The sequence below is a fragment of the Leucopleurus acutus genome (assembly GCF_964270905.1).
Source record: "Leucopleurus acutus genome assembly, chromosome: 12".
NCBI classification, from domain to species: Eukaryota; Metazoa; Chordata; class Mammalia; order Artiodactyla; family Delphinidae; genus Leucopleurus; species Leucopleurus acutus.
In genome coordinates this window covers 33456071-33477510 of record NC_139154.1, presented here as the reverse complement: position 1 = coordinate 33477510, position 21440 = coordinate 33456071, and the positions used below count along the sequence as shown (strand labels likewise).

General features: G+C 40.9%; 1 protein-coding gene across 2 annotated transcripts in view; it reads left to right on the top strand.

Annotated features, from left to right (window-relative positions):
- Window positions 1-19451, top strand: part of MBOAT2 (membrane bound glycerophospholipid O-acyltransferase 2) — a 117814-nt gene extending 98363 nt beyond the window's left edge. The window contains exons 8-13 of one of the 2 annotated variants that reach the window (XM_082851929.1): window positions 3163-3355; window positions 3725-3828; window positions 6465-6529; window positions 7829-7961; window positions 10596-10747; window positions 18856-19451. In XM_082851929.1, the coding sequence (XP_082708055.1) occupies window positions 3163-3355; window positions 3725-3828; window positions 6465-6529; window positions 7829-7961; window positions 10596-10747; window positions 18856-18949 (741 nt within the window). In that variant the 3' untranslated portion in view covers window positions 18950-19451. Of the gene's footprint in view, window positions 1-3162; window positions 3356-3724; window positions 3829-6464; window positions 6530-7828; window positions 7962-10595; window positions 10748-13358; window positions 17974-18855 lie in introns of those variants that run through there. The other variant, XM_082851928.1, reaches the window with a different exon arrangement.
- The last annotated feature ends 1989 nt before the right edge of the window (window positions 19452-21440 follow it).

Below are 21440 nucleotides of genomic sequence, written 5' to 3'. Positions count from 1 at the left end.
GGGGACACGGGTTCGTGCCCCGGTCCGGGAAGATCCCACATGCCGTGGAGCGGCTGGGCCCGTGAGCCATGGCCACTGAGCCTGCGCGTCTGGAGCCTGTGCTCCGCAACAAGAGAGGCCGCGATAGTGAGAGGCCCACGCACCGCAATGAAGAGTGGCCCCCGCTCGCCGCAACTAGAAAAAGCCCTCGCACAGAAACGAAGACCCAACACAACCATAAATAAATAAATTAATTAATTAAAAAAAAAAAGGTGGGGCTAGTATGCTTTCTCTGAATGTGGGGTTTGGAGCAGAGGACCAGCTCCTTGCTAAGTTATTATGAAACAAAGAGTGAATGAAGACGTGCACTCATTTGCAAAATCTCTCGTATTTTCTCTTTCGTGCCATGCAACTCATTGTGTTTTACACCAAAAAGATGCTCTCGTCTTCACAGTTTCCGTTAACTGGCCAAGTGTTAATTGATGAATGCCAGCTCAAACTGGGACGAGAAACTGGGTATATTCAGATCTCTTCGCTGACTGTTTTGTGTCAGGCTGACCACTTAACCCTTCAGAGGCCTCACTGCCGTAGGAGGAGCTCAAGGTACTTATAGACAGCTTCTATATCCCAGAGGTTTATTCTAGAATACTGAGAAGGGAATGAAATTAGGAATTTAGGAAATTCCTAGTAAGGAATTTAGGAATTTAGGAATTCCTAACTAGGAAATTAGGAATTAAAATGCTAGACTTAATTTTGTAAAATGCTGGAAAAATATCAAGTGCAACAAACATATAAGTAGTGGTAAATCAAACCCAACAGGAAACAGTGCAAAGTTGTGTATTACTTCTGTCACCTCACTCTGAATTTTTATGGGATTTGCTCTTAGAAAACATCCCTTTCCTCCTTCAGGTCATGGACATCATAAATAAGAGATTGTTGACAATAGCAAATACTCTTCATATATTATCTCACTGTTTTAGTATATTTTAAATTTAAATTCCATATGTACATAGTTCACACAAACAGTGGTGGTTATTTACAGATCACTTAAAGGCACTTAGAAACTCTTTGTGTTGTGAGTGGGGTGTGTAGACTCTTTGAATCCAAAGTGGGTCAGTCAGGTACCCAGAGGCCCCTTTGTTGGGGGCCTCCCAATTGTCTTTATCTGCGTTAGTTAAGATACAGGTTTGGCTGCTGAACCAAGGACCAAAATAACAGGAGGTTAAACAAGGTGGAAGTTTATTCTTCTCTTACAGGACAGCTCAAGTGTCAGCGGTCCATGGGTAATATGGCAGCTCCACGGGCGGGGGATCCAAGCTCCCGTTTTGGCCATCCTTAGGGCGTTTCCCTCATCCTCATGGTCTGAGGATGGTTCGCCACAGAAGTTGTCCATGTTACTTGTGGCCACATAGCTACACTCAACTGCAAAGGAGGCTGTGACGTGCGGTCTTTAGCTAGACTTCACCGTGCGCAAATAGAAAATCCATTGCTATGTAAGAAGGGGGGCACGTCTCCTGGGGAACACCTGCCAGTCTCTGCTGTGATGCCGGTAGGTCTTTTCTCTGAGGCTGTTTGGTTTCTTGAGTGCGGGCTTCTCCCGTCTTCTGCCCCGGGTGTTCAGACTTGACTGCTGGTCTCTGGAGCTGGGAGGGAGGGGCTGCGGACATCGCCTTTCGGGATGCATCCACCACAGGCTCGATTCATTCCAGCCCCACTCTGGACCCGTGTCCTGAAGCCTGGCTCTTTTCTGGTTAGGCTTCCCTGAGAGTTAACTTCTGGCTTCCTGCCAGTATGGGGGAGAGGAGGCTGAGGGAACTGGGGTTACACCTGGCTTCCCAGCTTCAGGCCCCCTCACCCCTGCCTTTCAGAGTTCCTGATCCCGCATTGACTTAGCTTTTTTGGGGACTCTCGTTGGTGTGTGTGCCAGCTGGTAGTTGAGATCAGGTATATGTTACTTTAACTTGTTTTAAACTGAGACCTGGAAACTAGTGTGTACAGTCTAATGGCCACAGTACTTCTCATTATGTTACTCAAGTGATGTATCCGATTTTTAGGTTCACATATGAGGTCATTCGGTTCATCTCACTTCATTTACAATTATAATTTTTCCCTAATTACCTGTTGCAAATTCAGATGTGTAGGTTAGATATTTTGGAGGTAGGAGTGAAGAAAAGGTAGCCTTACTTTACTGGAGGAAGCTTTGAAAGACGACCAGGAAAATGAGAATAAGAACAGTTGCAGCGAAGAGCCCTTGACCTTCCAGCGCCTCCTGACAATACGTAAAGACTTCGAAAGTGCAGGAATCAGGCATGTGCTCTGACTCTCGCCTTTGAGCCTTTCTTTTTGGCCCCATTACAGAAAGTGTTAAATACGGGTGTTCATCTGCAAATAACTGTAGTTAATTGGAATATTATTTGATTACTGTGCAGGACACTAAATCCAAGTATTTTGTTACATTCTTTCTTCTGGATCCAGCCTTTTCTTTCCTGTTTCTTTACCTCTGTGGCCTGTATAATCTCCTTTATATTGAATCAGATTGAAATAGTCTAGCCTACTGAAAACATAAAAACACCATGAGTTGGTGTTTTTCAAGGTAATTGAACCTTACCGGAATAAAGGTTATCCCTTTCTTTCCATCAGAATCTTTATGCAGATGTTTTTGTTTTCTTGGGTGTGGCTCTTTTGGTTTTATCATTTGAACAAAATTGCTTTAAAGAACTTTCAGGTTTAAAGAAACGTGAAAGTTGTTTATTGTAAAAATAATTTTCCATGAAATACCTAGAATTTGGAAAGTAGGGAAAAAGCACAATGGAAAAAATAAGCCGTGTGTGTGTGTGTGTGTAGTCACGTAAAATCCACTACCAAAACTTACTAATGTTAACATTTTTACGTAGTCACCCTATACACCTGTGTTTGCTTTTAGTTTTTCTAAGTTTACTGAAAGTCCTGAAAATACACATTGGGGTTTCTAGTGTGATTTGAGCCATAACCCAGAGGCAGTCATTAGACATAAGGCTTCATGTGTTCATACTGAGACGGTGGCGGCTTTAAATGCTGAGCACGCCTGAGTTCAGGATTTTGGATGGAGTTACAGGGTTAATACTGCCTTCAGGAGGAGTTATGTGGCAATAATACGTAAATACGTATCGATTAAGTTTATGAAGAGTCTCGTCTTGCTTTCAGGTGGCAGTTATTCAGAAGCTCTTAGTCTGTGGACTTTCCTTGTTATTTCACTTGACCGTCTCTAAGACATTACCTGTGGAGTATAACATTGATGAGCATTTTCAAGCTACAGCTTCATGGCCGACCAAGGTTATCTATCTATACGTCTCTCTTTTGGCTGCCAGACCGAAATACTATTTTGCATGGACGTTAGGTAAGTGACACGTGAATAAACCTTTGTGTCAATGTGTGGAAGTATAAATCTTACCCTGGTGATAGCCGGGAGAGTACCCTGTTGAGAATATATAGTTCAAGACCAATGAGAAAAACTAGGGTCATCTATTCAGGAGAAGCAAACCTTATAGTTCATGTCCTACATATAAGGATAGAGCCTAAAAACTGTTAGGAGAGCCTAAAAACTGGATCAAGGCCCATTTTATTATAATATATAAAAATGAGAATGAATCTACTTTGACTGTTTAAGAATTAAAGATGATAGTATATGATAACGTACATCTTCTGGGAGAACACAGTAGTTTGTTACATAGGTTTGTAATAGTTTCTTTTCCTTTGTGTATTACAGCTGACGCTATCAATAATGCGGCAGGCTTTGGATTCAGAGGATATGACAAAAATGGAGCAGCTCGTTGGGACTTAATTTCCAATCTGAGAATTCAGCAAATAGAGGTTAGTAAATCATTAAGAAGTTGGTTACCATATGACACTTTAAGTAGCATAATTTGCCTTCATAGGTTATGATGTGATGTCCCAACAGTGGTACTGAAAGATTTGTAATAATAATACTCATTCTTTCAATCAGCCAATATTTATTGGTCATCAACCATGTGCCCCAGGCCCTGGGGAACCGGTGAATAAGATCAGTACAATCTGGGCCCTCCTGGAGCTTTAATCTAGTGGGGGTTCCAGGGATACAGAAAGATTGGCTGTGATCAGAGAGGTATAGGGCGTTTCTAAGATAGGAGGCCAGCTTAGACTAGTGAGGTGATTGAGTGTGTGTGTGTGTGTGTGTGTGTGTGTGTGTGTGTGTGTGTGTGTGTTAGGAGGATGGGGCTATGTCAGGCAGAAGGCGTCACCCTCCTGAGACAGTGACCTATTAGGAGGGTGCTGTGTAGGCCCAGCATGATGGTGGCCTCAACCAGGGTAGTGGCAGTGGGGCTGGAAAGACGTAAACACACTGGACACTGTTTAAGAGACTCAGCAGAACTTGGTGATACACTGGAATCAGCAAGAGAGAACGAGTTATGAATCATGCCCAGAGGTCTGGTTTAGACCGTTGTGTTCACCGTGGTACCTTTCACTGGGGTAAGGAGCAAGGAGAAGGCTCAGGTATGAAGGGAAAGGTGGTGTGTTCAAATGTCAGACTTACCCGAGTGGTCCAGCAGGCCAGTGAATGCTGAGGCATGGGCTGAGATTGTAATTTGGGAACTATCACACTTCAGGTTTTGGGAGGAACCACGAGAGTAGCCATGAGGGACACTGAGGGGGTGGGGCGAGACGAGAGCCCCCAAAGGAGCCCCCATCTTACAGGCCAGGCAAAGGAAGGCATGCGGGAGGGGGTAGCTGGAGAGAAGAGAGGAAAACCAAAAGCATGTATTGCTCTGCAAGCCTGTGTAAGGGGCTGCTCCCGATGGGAGAAGTTACCAGAACTTCGGGTGAGAGGCTGACCGGGAACAAATAGTGAGTGGAGCAGCTGGACCCACTGCTGGACCTTGGCACCTGCAGTTGTGGGACCACAGGAAATACAGGCCTGATCAGGTCTCTAGATCCTTCTGCTGTTAGAAGGGACCCAGAAGATAGAGAAGTAAGTTAGACACCAGGGCCAGAAGCGGGGAGTGCCATAGGACCAGTGACCCGATTTCCCGCACAAATGCATGGCACGGGAGAAGTGGGGGGCAGAGAGGGGCTGTTACACATTAAAAGAGACATCAGCCAGACGTGCCACATGTTTGGATCCTGACTGACCCCACCAATTGGAAACCCATGCTTTTAAACCGTCAGGGGTATTTGAATACAAAATGGATATTGGATGATATTAAGGAATTATTGTTAATTTGGTTAGACCTGGTCATAGTTTTTTTTCTTTTTTTCTTTTGGTCATAGTTTTTTAAATTTATTTATTTATTTTTTGTAACATTATTTTTTAAAATTATTCTTTTTAAAAAAATATTTATTTATTTGGCTGGGCCGGTGTTAGTCGCGGCCTGTGGGCTCCTTAGTTGCGGCATGCAAACTCTTAGTTGTGGCACATGGGATCCAGTTCCCTGACCAGGGATTGAACCTAAGCCCCCTGTGGTGGGAGCGTGGAGTCTCAACCACTGGACCACCAAGGAAGTCCCTGATCATAGTTTTTTTTTGAAGGTCCCTATTTATTGGACATAAATTCTGAGCTATTTACAGGTGAAATAAGATGTCTGGTATTTGCTTTGAAATGCTCTTAACAGTGTCAGTAATAAAATGGGGAAGGATAGGCGAAAATGGATAATTGTGGAAATTGGGTGATGAATATATGGCTGTGTTTTAATGTTTTGTTCATTATTGCCAACTAAGGAGCTTTTAAGACTTTTTTTTTTTCCTAATCAGGCCCCATGAAATTTTAATAGCACAGATATATTGTATATCTCTTTATATCCTATATGTATATATGTGCCTTATTCATAAAAGAGTAAGATTTTTTGCCTCTTAAGAAGTTTTCATCCTCAGAGTTTGATGAGAGCAGTAAATAACGGACCAGAGAATCTAAAGTGGTGAGAAGTGCAGAGCCAAGGAGGGATGGTTACACAGGGAAGGAGTAGCGGCCAGGAGACCAGAGCTTCCCTCTGAGATCGGAGGGTGGCATTAGTGGGGGAAGCTTGAGTGAGGCACTGGAAAGGTAGGAAGATGTGCAGACCACTCCTCCAGGGTAAGCAGGTCCTGGGAGGCCAAGACTCCCAGCAGCTGGGGAGGGGGGCACTGAAGGAAGTGAGGCTGCACCCGATGGGGCGTCCAGTCTGGCCCCCAGTGAACGGCCGCTGAAAGGTCATTCACCTGCTCCATCAGGAGTGTCTTTGGGATAATTCCATGGCAACCCCTGTAAGTGTTAACACACAGGAGAAAATGCTGAGAATCCATTTACCTCACAGATGTTCCCTCCAGTAACTCCTTTTATAGAATGATGTTACTCTATTAGAAAAAACGGCGTTAAGGAAAGAGATCGTACACTACCATCATTGTCAAGTAATGTACTCTTAGCACAGTAAGATGTTACTTACCTTTAAAGCTTCATTATTTTGTCGGCCAAAGAAGAAAGTTCCTTTGTTTTTCAGATGTCAACAAGTTTCAAGATGTTTCTTGATAATTGGAATATTCAGACAGCTCTTTGGCTCAAAAGGTAAGCTCCCTCCAGAACCATCATCAGCTGAGCGTTGGCCTCTAGTTCCTTTTTTTTTTTTTTTGACCTCTAGTTCTTGAGGCTGAGCTTCACTGGCTTCACATTCTTAACTAAATTAAATTAACGCTGTGACCTTGTGTTAACCGGGAAGCAGAGTTAAGCAGGGTGCTACCAAGTCAGAGAACTATTTAGGCGTGAGTCATGAATGTAGCCACCACTGACCTCGTAGCCTGCCTTGAAAGGTGCCCACCAAGGTTTGAGATCACCAGTATGTCCCTCATTCATGGGAGATTTGGCCAAACAAAAATGCCTACACAGCCACCGTACGTATGCCCTAGATTTTGCACAACGCTTCCAGTTTTAAAATATTTCAGGACAACAGACCTTTATATGTTGGGCACAGGATGCAGAGACCCAGCCTCTGCAGTGGGAGGTCACCATCGTGGTACAAACTCGGCAGTCATCTCTATGCAATGCCCCCTGTCGTGAGGATGATGAGAGAGTCAGTGGGAAGCATGTGAGAATGAGGGGCAAAGAGGCGCCTGTGCTGAGAATTATGAGGGCTTGTCACGTGCACACGGGGAAGGCAGAGGACCGATTACAAAAGATGGAGTTAGGACACCGCGCAGAAGCTCCCAGTGGTCCTTTCTCCTTGTTCTTGATGGGACACACTGCCCGATCTTGAGTTTATTTCATAAAAGACTGCTCCTGTGATGGGAGGGCTCTAAGCACCGTTCTGTGTAAAGAAGCCTTCTTTTGTCATGTCCTTTACTCATGACAAGTTCAGTCCCTTTACCTCTTGAAATATCCAAAACACATTATCATTGCTTCCTGGTGCCTTGCAGTTTCCCCAATGGGTGCAGATTTTCCGAACTAACCTGTTGTGTTATTTTTTGTTGTTATATTTTAAATTTGATACTTTAGGAAAATCTTATTTTCATCTGAGTTCTCTACCTGTGACAGGAAAACTTTACACTGAGCACAGCCTACTTCCCAGAAGACTATTGTTAGATCAGTTGAAAGTTCTAAATGTTACTAAAGAAAATAATAAAATAATGTAAAATAAAAATAACTTTTATATTTGTTAAAGTTCTTCTGTACATAGCATGGACTCCCAAACACTAGAAATGATCATTTTGGCCATTACGTGTACCAGTGAAAAGATGGAAATGAAATTTCTTTTCATACATCTGATCCCTAATAGTTATAACCTCCATTTTCCTAGCTCCTGACCAGGAATAAGAGTGATCATTGTGGACTTGATAAGCTCTAATCACTCATGTTTTCCATGGTTTCCAGGGTGTGTTACGAGCGCGCCTCCTCGAGTCCAACCATCCAGACGTTCATCCTCTCTGCCATTTGGCATGGGGTGTACCCGGGCTACTACCTGACTTTTCTCACGGGAGTGGTGATGACGCTGGCAGCGCGAGCTGTGAGTATGAGTTCCTTCTCATCCTGCAGTGCTGGTCCCGTGACCTGGTGTCAAAGGCCCAGTGAGCCTCTTACCTACCGGGCAGCCTTGCTCCTTTGGCCAGGTCAGTGCTGCAGGCTGGCTGGGAGGTGCGCCTGGCATGTGTGTTGAGTGTGCCTCGCGGACTGCGCGCTCAGCTCATCTGAGAGGAAGGCCCGGCCCACAGAGGCCTCCACACCGTGTTCCTCGTTGTCACAGAATCTTCGGAAGGATTGCTGAAAACTGGGTGAAATAGAGATGACCAGACGAGTAGGTTTATTTTAGAGATGTTTCCTGAAAACTACAGCCTTTGAGTCCTCTTTTAGATGAAGAGGGGACCGTGGCCAGGCCTAGATAACGAGGACGGGCCATTCCCCATGGCGGACACCAGTGCGAAGCAGGCCGCAGGTCTGTAGGGTATTTGAGACCTAGTGTATTATCTGGGAAACAGTTGAGGAATTAGGTTGGTGACATGGGAAAGAAGGGGGGCAGTTTAGTGTAAGTCCTTGGAAGTCAATCGGAGGAAAGTGACGTGACAAAAACAGTGTTTGAACAAGCTTCTTATGTCACTTACAGGTGAGGTGGCTTCACTTAACAAACTAGCAGATGTTTATTGTATTCAGTTTTAAGGTACCTTGGAGATATATGAGGTAAATGTCAAGAAGTATTAACTAAAGGCTATTCTTCTGTGGTTTGTAGTCTAGGGGCGTAAGGTGTATGTATGTATGTGTGTAGGTATCTGTCTGTATGTGGGGGTGTGTGTGGGTACATATACCACAAGGCATATATGATAGATTCCATCGCTTTTATGCATAGTAAGTACCATAGGTGTTTAGAGGGAAGGAAATCCTTTTTGGTTGGGTTGACTAGAGGTGGCCCCAGTAGGAAAGTGTGCTTGGATTTGGGCTTTGAATGATGAGTTATTTCAGTGGTGACTGAAGCGTAATGGGGAAGAAAATGCCTTTCTAGGTGTAGAAATGACATTGGCAAAACCAAGTTAGGAAGTGTGTGGTGTATTTGGGAATGACGAGCAAATCTGGTTGAAGCAGAGCCTTCATGTATGTCTAAAGGGTGGATGATTCTGGAAAGGAAGAGGGCAGGGGCGGGGTGGGGCTGGAGAGAGAGGAAGAGACCAATAATAGAAGAACTTGAGCAGCAAACTGGGGAAGAGCCTAATCCTCATTCTGTCCCACATCAGGGAGTCAGGGAAGGTGGGTGAGGGTGGAGATGGGATGCTGAGAGCCATGCCTTGGGAAATGGATTTGCCCCGGTGGACAGAAGGGGAGAGAGTGCAGGTAGCTTTTGCCGCCTTCAGCAAGGCAGAAAACCTGGGTAGCATCCTGCCACTACGAGTGCTGGTCTGTGTGTGGAAGAGCCACTAACCTCAGACTGCATCCCCTCTGAAGAACTCGCGTGGCATCTCAGAGCAGGGCCACGCTTCACCTATAACCATATTAGGCGAAAAAAGCCGGGACACAAGAGAAAAAAAATAGTGTTCGGTTAAGTTTGCACATTTCAAAATTGAAATGTTTTGACTGTTTTAGAAGCTCAAAAGTATTAAAATAGTGGTTATTAGAAAGCACTTTTTTCCTGAGAAGCCCTTCCCAGTTTCCCCTAATGAATGATGTGTGTAATTGCCATTGATTTTAATAAGTGCTCTTTGACCTAAGCTCAGTGTATAATAGCTGTCTTTCACAAATGCAGAGGTTAAAGAATAGGAAGGATGTCTCCTTTCATTGTAGTAGAAAAACTGATCGCGGAGTGAACCTTATTTACGTATAGGCAGACATTGCAGATTCGGTTCCAGACCACGGCAATAAAGTGAATATTGCAGTAAAGGGAGTCACACGAATTTTTCTGGTTTCCCAGTTCACATAAAAGTTATGTTTACACTATTGTGTAGTCTAAGGGTGCAATAACATTATGTCTAAGTATACGTACCTTAATTAAAAAATACGTTATTGCTAAAAAATGCTAACCATCACCTAAGCCTTCAGCAAGTCATAGTCATAACATCAGAGGTCGTTGATCACACAACACCATTACAAATATAATAATAATGAAAATGTTTGAAGTATTACAAGAATTACCAAAATGTGACACAGAGTCAAGAAGTGAGCAAATGCTGTTGGAAGAATGGCTCCAGTAGACTCGCTCGACACAGGGCTGCCACACACCTTCAGTTTGTAAAAACCACAGTATCTGCGAAGCATGGTAAAGTGAAGCATGATAAAATGAGGTGTGCCTGTACTATAGTTTACAAAATATGATTTAAGGAGCTCTAGGAAGTGTAATTTTTAACTTCGGGGGGGAACTTTTAATTTTAATACCACTTCAAATCTACAGAAAAATTGCCAAGAACTCCTATACACACGCCCTTTACCCAGATTCACACATTTTGCTCACGTGCTTCCCCATGCACTCTCCATATTTTTTATACATACGTGTATTAGTTTTTTCTGAACCAGATCCAGCTTTTCCCATAGTAACAGTATCATTTTAGATGCCCACCAGCAACGTACGGGAGTTTCGCTTATTCCACATCCTTGAAACAGTTGATATAGTCAGTGTAATTTTATAAGCAATGTTAAAGGTAAATATTTTTGTTTATTTCAGGTGAGAAATAACTTTAGGCATCATTTCATCGAACCTCCCCAACTTAAATTATTGTATGATGTCATAACATGGATAGCAACTCAGATAGCAATAAGTTACACAGTTGTGCCATTCGTTCTTCTTTCTATAAAACCATCATTTATGTTTTACAGGTAAGTGTTACTCTTAAAAATATGCCATCGGAAATTTTTAAAAAATTTTTAATTGAAATATAGTTGATTTACAATGTTGTGTTAGTTTCAGGTGTGTAGCAAAGTGATTCAGTTATTTACATATGTATGTATGTATGTGTGTGTGTGTGTGTGTGCATATATTCTTTTTTAGATTCTTTTCCATTGTAGGTTATTACAAGATACTGAGTACAGTTCCCTGTGCTATACAGTAGGTCTTTGTTGTTTACCTGTTTTATACATAGTAGTGTATATATTTTAATCCCAAACTCCTAATTTATCCCTCTCCCACCCTTTCTCCTTAGGTAACCATAGGTTTGTTTTCTGTGTATGTGAGTCTATTTCTGTTTTGTGAATAAGTTCCTTTGTATCATTTTATTTTATTTTATTTATTTTTCATTTTAATTTATTTTTAAAAGAAAGCTTCTTGCTCTTGGGTAGAATAGAAAAATAGTACCCTAGCTTGTTTTCTGCAGTTAAATGCATTGTCAGTTACTTTAAAATCTTAAACCAAGCAGTCACAAGTTTATTTATGGAATGATTAACACCACTCAGACTTCAGATGAGAGTGTGATTTACAGCAAGGAGTATCAGCTGGGTAACCCTTGCTTCAGATCTCAAAGGTTACACTGGGCAGTAGAGCTCTTCTTCCTACACTTGGATGTGAACTAGATGATTGTGGTGGTCATTTCACGATATATACATATACCGAATCATTATGTTGTACATCTGAAACTAATAATGTTATTTGTCAGTTATATCTCAATTAAAAAAAGAGAGAGACTTCAGACTAGCTTTGGCCCACAAGCCGTAGTTTGCTCACCCCTGCTCGAGAGCCAAGGTTTGAGTTTATTTGTTAAAGCGGAGGCTTAAGAGTCACTGGGGATATTTTAGGGACGGAAGTAAAATACATCCTCTGATAGTCACCAGTAACGGTTGGTAAAGTCCGTGGAACATGAGTTCAGCGATAAGACTGCTAACTCCCAAAGGAAAGGAAAACTTAAAAAAGATGAACAATAATGAATATGATGAAGCAGTTAAAAAACAGCACAGCTTGTTCTTTATAACGAATTATTAATTCTCTTCATTTCTTCAGTCAAAAGATAATAAATTACTTGCATTTCATTTATTGGTTCCCTTTTCACTCTTTTATATTTCACTGGTACTTTTTCATCTCTACATAATAGAAATTATTGTTTTTGTTTTTTTTTTTTTGGCGGTACGCGGGCCTCTCACTGTTGTGGCCTCTCCCGTTGCAGAGCACAGGCTCCGGACGCGCAGGCTCAGCAGCCATGGCTCACGGGTCCAGCCGCTCCGTGGCATGTGGGATCCTCCCGGACCGGGGCACAAACCCGTGTCCCCTGCATCGGCAGGCGGACTCCCAACGACTGCGCGACCAGGGAAGCCCCAGAAATTATTGTTTTGAATTCCATATTTTGTTTATCTGTTTATCTTCTCTCCCTCTCCCACCAAATTCCATTCCCCCCATAGTAGATAGTGGTATCTTTGAGATCAAAAACTATTTTCCATTACCCTAGCATTTAGAATGACAGCACAGAGTCATAATAATCATACAGGAAGACATAAGTAACTCCTACTAAAGTGTCCTTTTGAACAGAATTATTACATATGTCTAAATGTGACTGAGCTATTGGTTGGATTTTTTGTCTCAGGATTTTCTGTCTCACGTACTTTGTTCACAGGCACTGGCACTTACAGCTATAGAACCAGGAGGTCACATTTGGTTTATATTTAATTTGAGGCATGATACTTCTAATAATATCTTTAATAATGTGACCTTTATTTTGTGACCTTTATTTTGCAACCATCAAGAAGCAATATTGCTTATCTATTACTCACATCACTGGAATATTTGTAATTTAATTAGGGACAGTAAATAGCAGGCAAGGCTATTACTGTCCCTTTACTACCTCCGTACTTTGCTCAATATTTGATTCTATGGATTTGAGACTTTTTTTTCAGATCTCTGCAGCTATTAATAAGTACATTTTGGTTTTTGTTCTACTTAGTCCTGGCCTTATGACCTTTACAAAGGAATGCAATATGATATCTAGTATGAGTGCTTTATAAATACCCACTGGCATACATGGTTAGAGTTTCATCTAAGGGGGATGGGTAAAAGACTAGTGTAGGGCTTCCCTGGTGGCGCAGTGGTTGGGAATCCACCTGCCAATGCAGGGTACACGGGTTCGAGCCCTGGTCCGGGTAGATCTCACATGCTACGGAGCACCTAAGCCCATGCACCACAGCTACTGAGCCTGCTCTCTAGAGCCCGCGAGCCACAACTACTGAGCCCACACGCCACAGCTGCTGAAGCCCGCACGCCTAGAGCCCGTGCTCCACAGCAAGAGAAGCCCCCGCAACGAGAAGCCCGTCGATACAACTGGAGAAAGCCCGCGCGCAGCAACGAAGACCCAGTGCAGCCAAAAATAAATAAATTAAAAATAAAAAAGAATAGTGTAGTAAATATAGACATCCTAGGTGGGGCTTGTGACATTTTGACAAATGTCAAATTAAGTCTTGTTAATTATCAGAATATAATAAAGTAAAGTTTTCCCTTTTTTTTTTTTAGCTCCTGGTATTACAGCCTTCACTCTGCTGGTATCTTAGTATTATTGTTGTTACCGGTGAAAAAAACTCAAAGAGGAAAGAATACACATGAAAACGTTCAGCTGTCACGATCCAAAAAGTTTGATGAAAGAGGAAATTCTTTGGGACAGAATAGTTTTTCCACAACAAACAATGTTTGCAATCAGAATCAGGAAAGAGCCTCTAGACATCCATCATTAAAGCAATGATGGGGAAAGCACTCTGATGGCTACTTTTTGTCTGTTAACGGAAACCAATCTTAGCACCTTTCAAGGGGTTTGTGTCTGTTGGGAAAGAGATCACGTGGGGGGAAATCGGACAGTTTTAGGTAGGGAATGCCCTGTATACCAGCTTGAAAATGGAGTGAAAGACCCCTCCCATGCCATGTCCCTGTGGGCCATGCCTTATCAAAAATGTTTCCATTATTTCAATGGGCACTCAGGACCTCAGCATATGTCCGTAGGGTCATAAGTGTGCCCTGCTGCTGAATGTATGTTGTGTATCCCAAGGCACTGAAGAGATGGAAAAATAATTGTGTCAATCTAGATGATTGAGAAAAATTAACTTTTCCAAATGAATGTCTTGCCTTAAACTGTCTATTTCCTAAAATATTGTTTCCTAAATGGTATTTTCAAGTGTAGTATTGTGAGAACACTATTTCAATATTAGATGTTGTATGCTGCACAGGAATTCCGGAGGAATTTGAACAGGATATTTAAGACTGTGGATACTTTAAAATGCAATAAACATCTCAGTATTTGAAGGGTTTTCTTAAAGTATCTCAAATGACTACAGTATGTTGTGAAACTGTAAAGTGATGGATGCCAATTTCCTGGAGAGTTTAATTACCCTGTGTCAGGCAGAGAGCCCTTCAAGGAGGGATTTCTTAAACATAATTAAAGGTTGGTAATGTGATATTTTAAGCTATTTTTCTTAAAAAAAAAAAAAAAAAAAAAAAAAAAAAAAAAAAACAAGGGAGAGAGAGAGAAGATGACAAAGGAAAGAAGGAAGACGTGAATGAAGAAAGCACTGCGGGGGCCGGAGCCTGAGCCAGTGGCAGCTGGGACCAGCGCACACAGGTGTGCAGGGCAGGTGACCGATGCTCTGCAGACGTGTGCTCTTCATCCCTATTTATCTGAGTTCTTTGTGATTCTGTAAGACATAAAAGTTTAATAACTTTTTATTACGTTGACTTTTAAAAGAAATGTATCAAGCATAAATTATATAGAATGATAAAAGGATTGTGAAAATAATAGTGGGAGATTGCTTGAAGGTTTTGAAAAAGAAAAATCACTGAGTGAAATTACTCTCTAGCTAATCACTTTTTTATCCTTGACAATTTAATTCGTATTTGGGAAAGTTTTAGGAGAATGAAAACTTAAAGTCATTGGGTCTGAACCACCTCTGTAGAGAATAATATAAATTAGTTTCCTAACTCTTAACTTCTCACATAAAAGTTTTGCCACTAACTCTTGTTAATGAGTTTCAGATTATTTAAGTGGAAAAATGTGCTTTTATCTTATGGGCTGGTTTCACCATAATTAATTTCACCTGAATTGCTGGGTGTCTCCTTTAACCCCACAGTCTTGTGATGCTGCAGTAGCTGAAAGCAGAGGAGTGGGGTGTGATGCCAGTCTGGCATCAGGGCCACGGCCGGAGATGATGAATCACGGGCGGAAAGGGAGAAGGATGGGCAGGGCCTTCTGAGTTCACTTTTCTGTGACCCATCTTTTGTGGAATTTATTTTCTTTTTTGCCTTAAATTTTTAAATGAAATGCAAATTGTGTATCTATGATGAGTCTCTCTTTTTTTTGTCATTAATAAATTTGCAAATGAAGTTAAGGACAGAACAACTCTCTGGCTTAAGCTGTGTAGTATTTCAATTAAAGACGAAAGGAAAAGCAAATGTACTTGGAACTTTTGAGGTCTAATCAGCAAAGATATCAGTGTACCTTCCCAGAACTTTAGAAATAGCCCCGTCTTTGTTTATATGAAATGTTTTTATTTTTCTAAAGGTAATTTTTTTTTTTTCTCCACCTGATGATGTTAGCCATGCCCTGTTACCTCCTGGGAAAAGATGGTTTGCTAAATAAATTTTCTGTTTTCCCATGCATTGAATTTAAGCAAACTGTGGAATGTCAGAGACTAGAAAAGAATAATCATGGAAAGTATCTGCCCCCCACAATGTCTCCGCATTTAATTAATGCTGCAGAGAATCTGATCACTATTAAGAAAAAGTAAACAAATGTAGAGGTTAAAAGACAAGTCTAGGCATGTCATAAGTGAAAATAAGAAAGTGCGTTAAAAACTTTCTTTTTGTTCAGCCTACCTAGCCATTAACAAATAATCATGATTTAGTTCTATTACCTGACTATTTTTTATTCCTCAGCCTATAAACCTAATATCACTGTTATCTGTTTTTTGCTCAATGAAGGTAATCATAGCACTGCCATCTAGAAAGCAAGATAATTGATGAATTTTCCAATTACTTTGAAGATAATACCTTATATATACAATTTGACTGATTTCCATCCCCCTGGATTATCTAGGTTTTTTGTTTTTTGTTTTTTGTATGAAATGGGTTTTGAATAGCTTTTATTTAATTTTGGAGAAATTATAATCACAGGTATACAATCTAGGAGAAAAACTAAAGAAATAATTCTCATTCTCAGCTTGACCTTCCTCCTCAAGAAGAGACCTTTTGTGCTCTATAAACTGAATATATCTACTTGGAGTGTTGTAAGGATTAATACTTTACTTCTAATTATAATAGAAGAATTGAAGACTGGTCTAGCTCTACTATGTTAAACTTAAAGGGATTCGTTGTAACATGTGCTTCTTTTTTAATCAACAGAATAGGATTCAGGGCATATTTATATTATTTCTCCACTCTTCAGTTGCCATGAAACCACTCCAGAGATGATCAATCAGCATCATATTTATATCAATATTTTTGGTTATTATTATACTACTCAGGGAAAAAAATGGACAAAATACTTATTTTTCCCACAATTTTATTTTTTTGAAACAATAGCAGTTAATTTATTTTGATGTATCTCAGCTGTCACCATTTTACAACCCGCTTATTCTTGGTTTTTAAAATAAGCATTTATAATTGGAACTCAGGGTAATTGAAGAAATTTACTTAGCTTCTAAAATACCCAGCATAATAGAGAAGGTTTATTTGGCTTCCAAAATGTCCAGCCACCACTTATGCCTCCACCATACTTTTGCTTAAAAAGTATTTTTGTTACTGATTCCCACCATGTGTGACGTTCACATACAGGATTTCCACAGATACCAGTTTTGAGAAAATTTTTTCAGTAAAAAGAATAGTTTTAAAAAGTAGAGGTAACCCACATCGAAGCACTAATTGTCCTGGGAGGAGACCTGGGTATTCATCTGGCTCAGACATTAGTAAGCCTTGTGACTTGGACGAGTGACCTGTCCTCCAGCCGAAAGTTCCTTAATAAGCCCAAAGGGTTAGTTCCAAGAGTTTGTGACCAGTTGTGTTTGTAATGAATGGAAACCATTAGCAAGATCTGTAAGAGTCACGAACCGGGGCAGATTCACCATCAAGATTATCTTCATGGTCACTTATTTTTACTACTTGAGCTCAAAGCCCTGACTTTTCAAGTTTTTTGAGGCAATCAGAAGGCGTGCAGCATACCATGTCTACTGAATACAGCCCTTGAAATGAATCTTTCATAACGAAATAGTCTCCACTGAAGGAAAATATTTTCTCTTTTTGATTTCTCTGCTTTTTTGGTTTCTGTGTGTGCTGTGTACAACTGAGGAATATATATGCTAAAAACTATGTTATATGAATTATCAATTTTACTGGACAGGGTTTACCACCATATAACTTCTCAAATATTATTTCATTCAAAGATATTTAAAGAATATTTAATTTAGTTATACCTTATTTTAAACTACAGAAAAAAATACTTTAAAATGTTGACATTAAAATAATTATAAAATTTGTACTTTTATTCGAGGACTAGATTACACTTGGGACAAAAATCTTTCCTATTTAAAATGTATACCTTGTAAATTTTCATTTGTAAGTTCATGAACAACTCTGGACATTTGTGCTTTTTTGTTTCCTTATTTTAAATTGTCCAAAATTATCAGTTTATTGATTTGAAGAGTTCTGCATTTTAGTCGAAAGAAAAAATTACTTGAGAGAATAATTGTTTCAGAATGGTGCCTATTATTGCTGTGTCAGCGAAGCATTTGTCCAGAGGTTTAGATATGAACCAGCATTTCGTAGAGTTTTATTCAGCCACTAATAGTCCATCCTGGCTGACACTGAATACATCATATTTACCAGAGGTGCAGAATTCTAAGTAACACTGTGAAATGTAATCTTAACTGCCCTCCAGGACTTTATAAAAACTACAGGTAACCCAGGGTACATTTAATGAGTAGCTGATCGTTTAGACGCTTAAATTAGATGCTGAAAGTTCTGCTTTCTACAGCCCTTCCTTGTAAAAGTGTGTTTGTATCAGTGCACACTCCTTATGCTGAAGAAAAAGATTTGCTTTAAAAAAAGAAATTTCACTCTGAAATATGGATTTGAAAGACTAGGATGCAGAGGGTCTCTACCGTGTTTTCCTGCGGCACCACTTAGTCAAATCTATTTATAGTAACTCATTACAGAAGACAATTTTAAATGAAATTTTCCATGTTGGCATTTTGTAGGACTGCTCTTAGAATCAACAACTAAGCTGCTTTCTGAGCTCTTGTACAGAGGATGCAGCCAATTACCTTTTACTTGGTGGGCTGCTTAATAAAGTTTTATATATGTTTTCAAATAATATTTATTTTAATAGGTTTTTAAACGTTATGCAAACCCCAGTAAAGAACTGACAAGCTTCTAGAGGTCATTGATTGGGAAGACTTTCTGAAATGGAGCCTAAAGACACATTTTTATGCCAACTAATTTGTCTTGCCTTTAAAGCTGATTATAACTGTCTTCTTTCAGTACACCTTTTATAAAGCAACAAAACAAAACAAAAGAAACCCCAGGACTGTATGATCTATAGATAAGAGTATAAAGATCCATGCAAAACCCCTGTCTAACTTCCTCAGTGATGATAGCCATCTCTCCAGTCACATTTTATCAAGTTTTGCTACTATAAAAAGAAATGGAAATGTAATGAAAAACCAGAAGTTACAGGGCAACATCAGTAGAAGGACTAACCATTTTCTTGATACCATGTTTGAAATGGAAAAAGTGACTGGCTGCCTTTTACTGGAGTCGTAAGTGACTGTATCCTGCCCAGTCTCTATTTTGGGTTAACTTTGAGAAGTTGATTTGTCAATATTCCTCTTTGTTTTTCCTATTAAAGGGCAAACACATGTAAAGGGTTGGACAGACCTTTCAAATATGCTTCTTTTCCGATGTTAAGTATTTTTGGTTCTGTATCTACGGATTCGTCAACAAAGTACGTTTGCTCCTGACTTTTTAATCGCAGGAGAGAGGAATCAAACCAGCACACATGCTCCGTCTTCTGTCACTCGTCCGCACCTGCCTCCCCGAGCCCCAAGGGGCACGATGGAAAGCAGTAGGAATGAGAGTGAAAATAATTCCGGCGGAACAAGAGAAACCCTCCTCCATGCAGAGTGAAAACGTGGGATTTCCTTCCTGCCTTCCTTTAAAGCTTGCATCTTGATCTCTGCGTAGGAGTAGTTGGACACTGTTACCCCAACACGAGGGGGGCCCGAGCTCCGGTAGCCAGTATTCACAGCCCTTCATTTGCCTTCGCTGGGGGAGAATAGAACGTGGTGTCTGTGCTTTTTGTTTTTATGATTCCAAAATATTTTTTTAAAGATGTGTTATTTTTCGACAGATCCATAAAGTAGTTCCTGTTGTATGGTAAATTAAAGTTACCACTATGTCAGTTACACTGTGATGTGATAATTTCATAACCACTTGTTTCTAGTCTGTGTGTCCTCAGAGCTGCACTGGTGGCTTATTGCTGGGTTTTAAAGATGTTTTTAACTGAACATATAAATGTTTTTTTTCTAATTTGTGTGTCTTTAAAACTGATTAAACAGTAGTTTAAAAATATATGTGTGTGTTTGCTGATTTCAGAGGCTTTAAATTCCATCTCTAGAACTGAATATCAGGCCTGTCTTGAGAAGCAATGGTCTTTTTGCATTGAAGGATTCTTTAGTTCAATAGTAATACTCTCAGGAGTCATTGACTTTTTAACTGGTTAAAAATTATTTAAAAGAAACTATTGTCATGTTATAAACATTTTGGGAGGCAATTAAAAGAAACTTAGGTTAGTATATAGTATCTTGTATTCTCTCTTAAAACAGACTTATAGGGCTTCCCAGGTGGTGCAGTGGTTGAGAGTCCACCTGCCGATGCAGGGGACACGGGTTCGTGCCCCGGTCCGGGAGGATCCCACATGCCATGGAGCGGCTGGGCCCGTGAGCCGTGGCCGCTGAGCCTGCGCGTCCGGAGCCTGTGCTCCGCAACGGGAGAGGCCACAACGGTGAGAGGCCCGCGTACCGCAAAAAAAACAAAAAAACAAAGAAAAAAAACCAGACTTATAAAGTGAAGAGGATGCTGACTGTCCTCAGTTACGAAGAAAAAGAGGTGGCTTTCCCAGTTCTGCTGTTGGCACTCTCACTGGCCTTGTATATGGATCTGGTCTTTGCTTTTGAGAAGCAGAGCACTGGGACGGCCGCTCGGTTTCTGTACCACGATTACAGGCTTAAGGGAACTTTGGGGTGCACTTCCAGGCTCTTCTAGATGCTGTCGTGAACAGCCATGGGGAAAACGTCTTCTATTAACTTGTACTGTTGTACAAAGATGCTGGATGAACACGTACGAGTAAGTCCAGTTGTAGTGCTTTCTCACTGGAAGGCCTCAGACTTTATGGCAGATTTAAATGACCCCGTTTTGAGATGCATGATAGTGAGCCACGACCGGGAGCAGCACGGACCCAGGAGCCGCCTGCCAGCACGGCACTTCCACGTGCTGGTCCCGACAGGCGTGACGGCGAAGGGAACGTGATTAGCTCCACGGTAAGGAAGGCCAGGAGGCCAGGAGATAACAGGACTCCTGTTGTACATAGATGAACATTTGTAAGGTGTTTCGTATTTTACGAAAGTCATTAAATGACTTCCAACCGGACGTGCTGGGTAACTAAACAACAAGTCACGGCTCTTGCCTTTGAGGAGCTAATAGTCACCATATAATATGGTGAGTGCTTTATTAGAGGCAAGTACAAGGGTCTTGGGGCAATTAGAGGGGTGGGGAGCTCAGGAAGAGGCTCGGGTAGCTGCACAGAGGCGTTGGCACTTGGGTTTGTGAGAAAGCGTTTTGCTGCGCCGACAAAGAGGTGGGAGGTGAGTTAATTAGAGGAAGAAAGAAAAGCATATGTCAACGATTTTATAGCGTTTACACAAGTAGAGTAAAAGCAGCGGGAGTTATGCAAGTTTTGATCTACTGTGTGCCAACTATCTGTTTAACAATAACTTATCTTCCCCCAAATAGAAAAAGGAATAATAGGAAAACATTGAGTTTAGCCAATGTTTAGAAAATGAGACTTTACAAACTCTTTCAAGCGTATGGTTCAGTACAGACCAATAAAACAGACTCTAGTGCCCACCGCTCAGATCGAACAGCTCTTGCTGCTTTGCCACGTTAGGTTTAAAGTTTGTCTTTTTTTCATAGAAAGAACGTTGCACATGAGGCCATATACCTGCCCCAACCTTTGCCTTCCCCCTCCCTCCTTAGAAGTCACAACTGCATCAATGTGAGCCTTTTTTGGTAAGCTTTTCATTTGGTCACCTTTCTTATAAGCTTAGCTATGTGATTTAAAAAATAATTTTGTGCTCTGTTTACTGTAGTTGTCTAGGTGTTTATAGCAAGATGGCTCAGTCTGCTGGTTGCTGGAATCAGATGTCAGCTCACATTCTTAATGTCATTAAAAGATGGCATTTCCCTTTACTGGTAAAACCCTTTCTATTACGATGGATTTTTATTTTTCAGGTACGCTTTGTTTTGTGCTTGTGTCTTCTTTTTTTGTCACATCATCCCAAG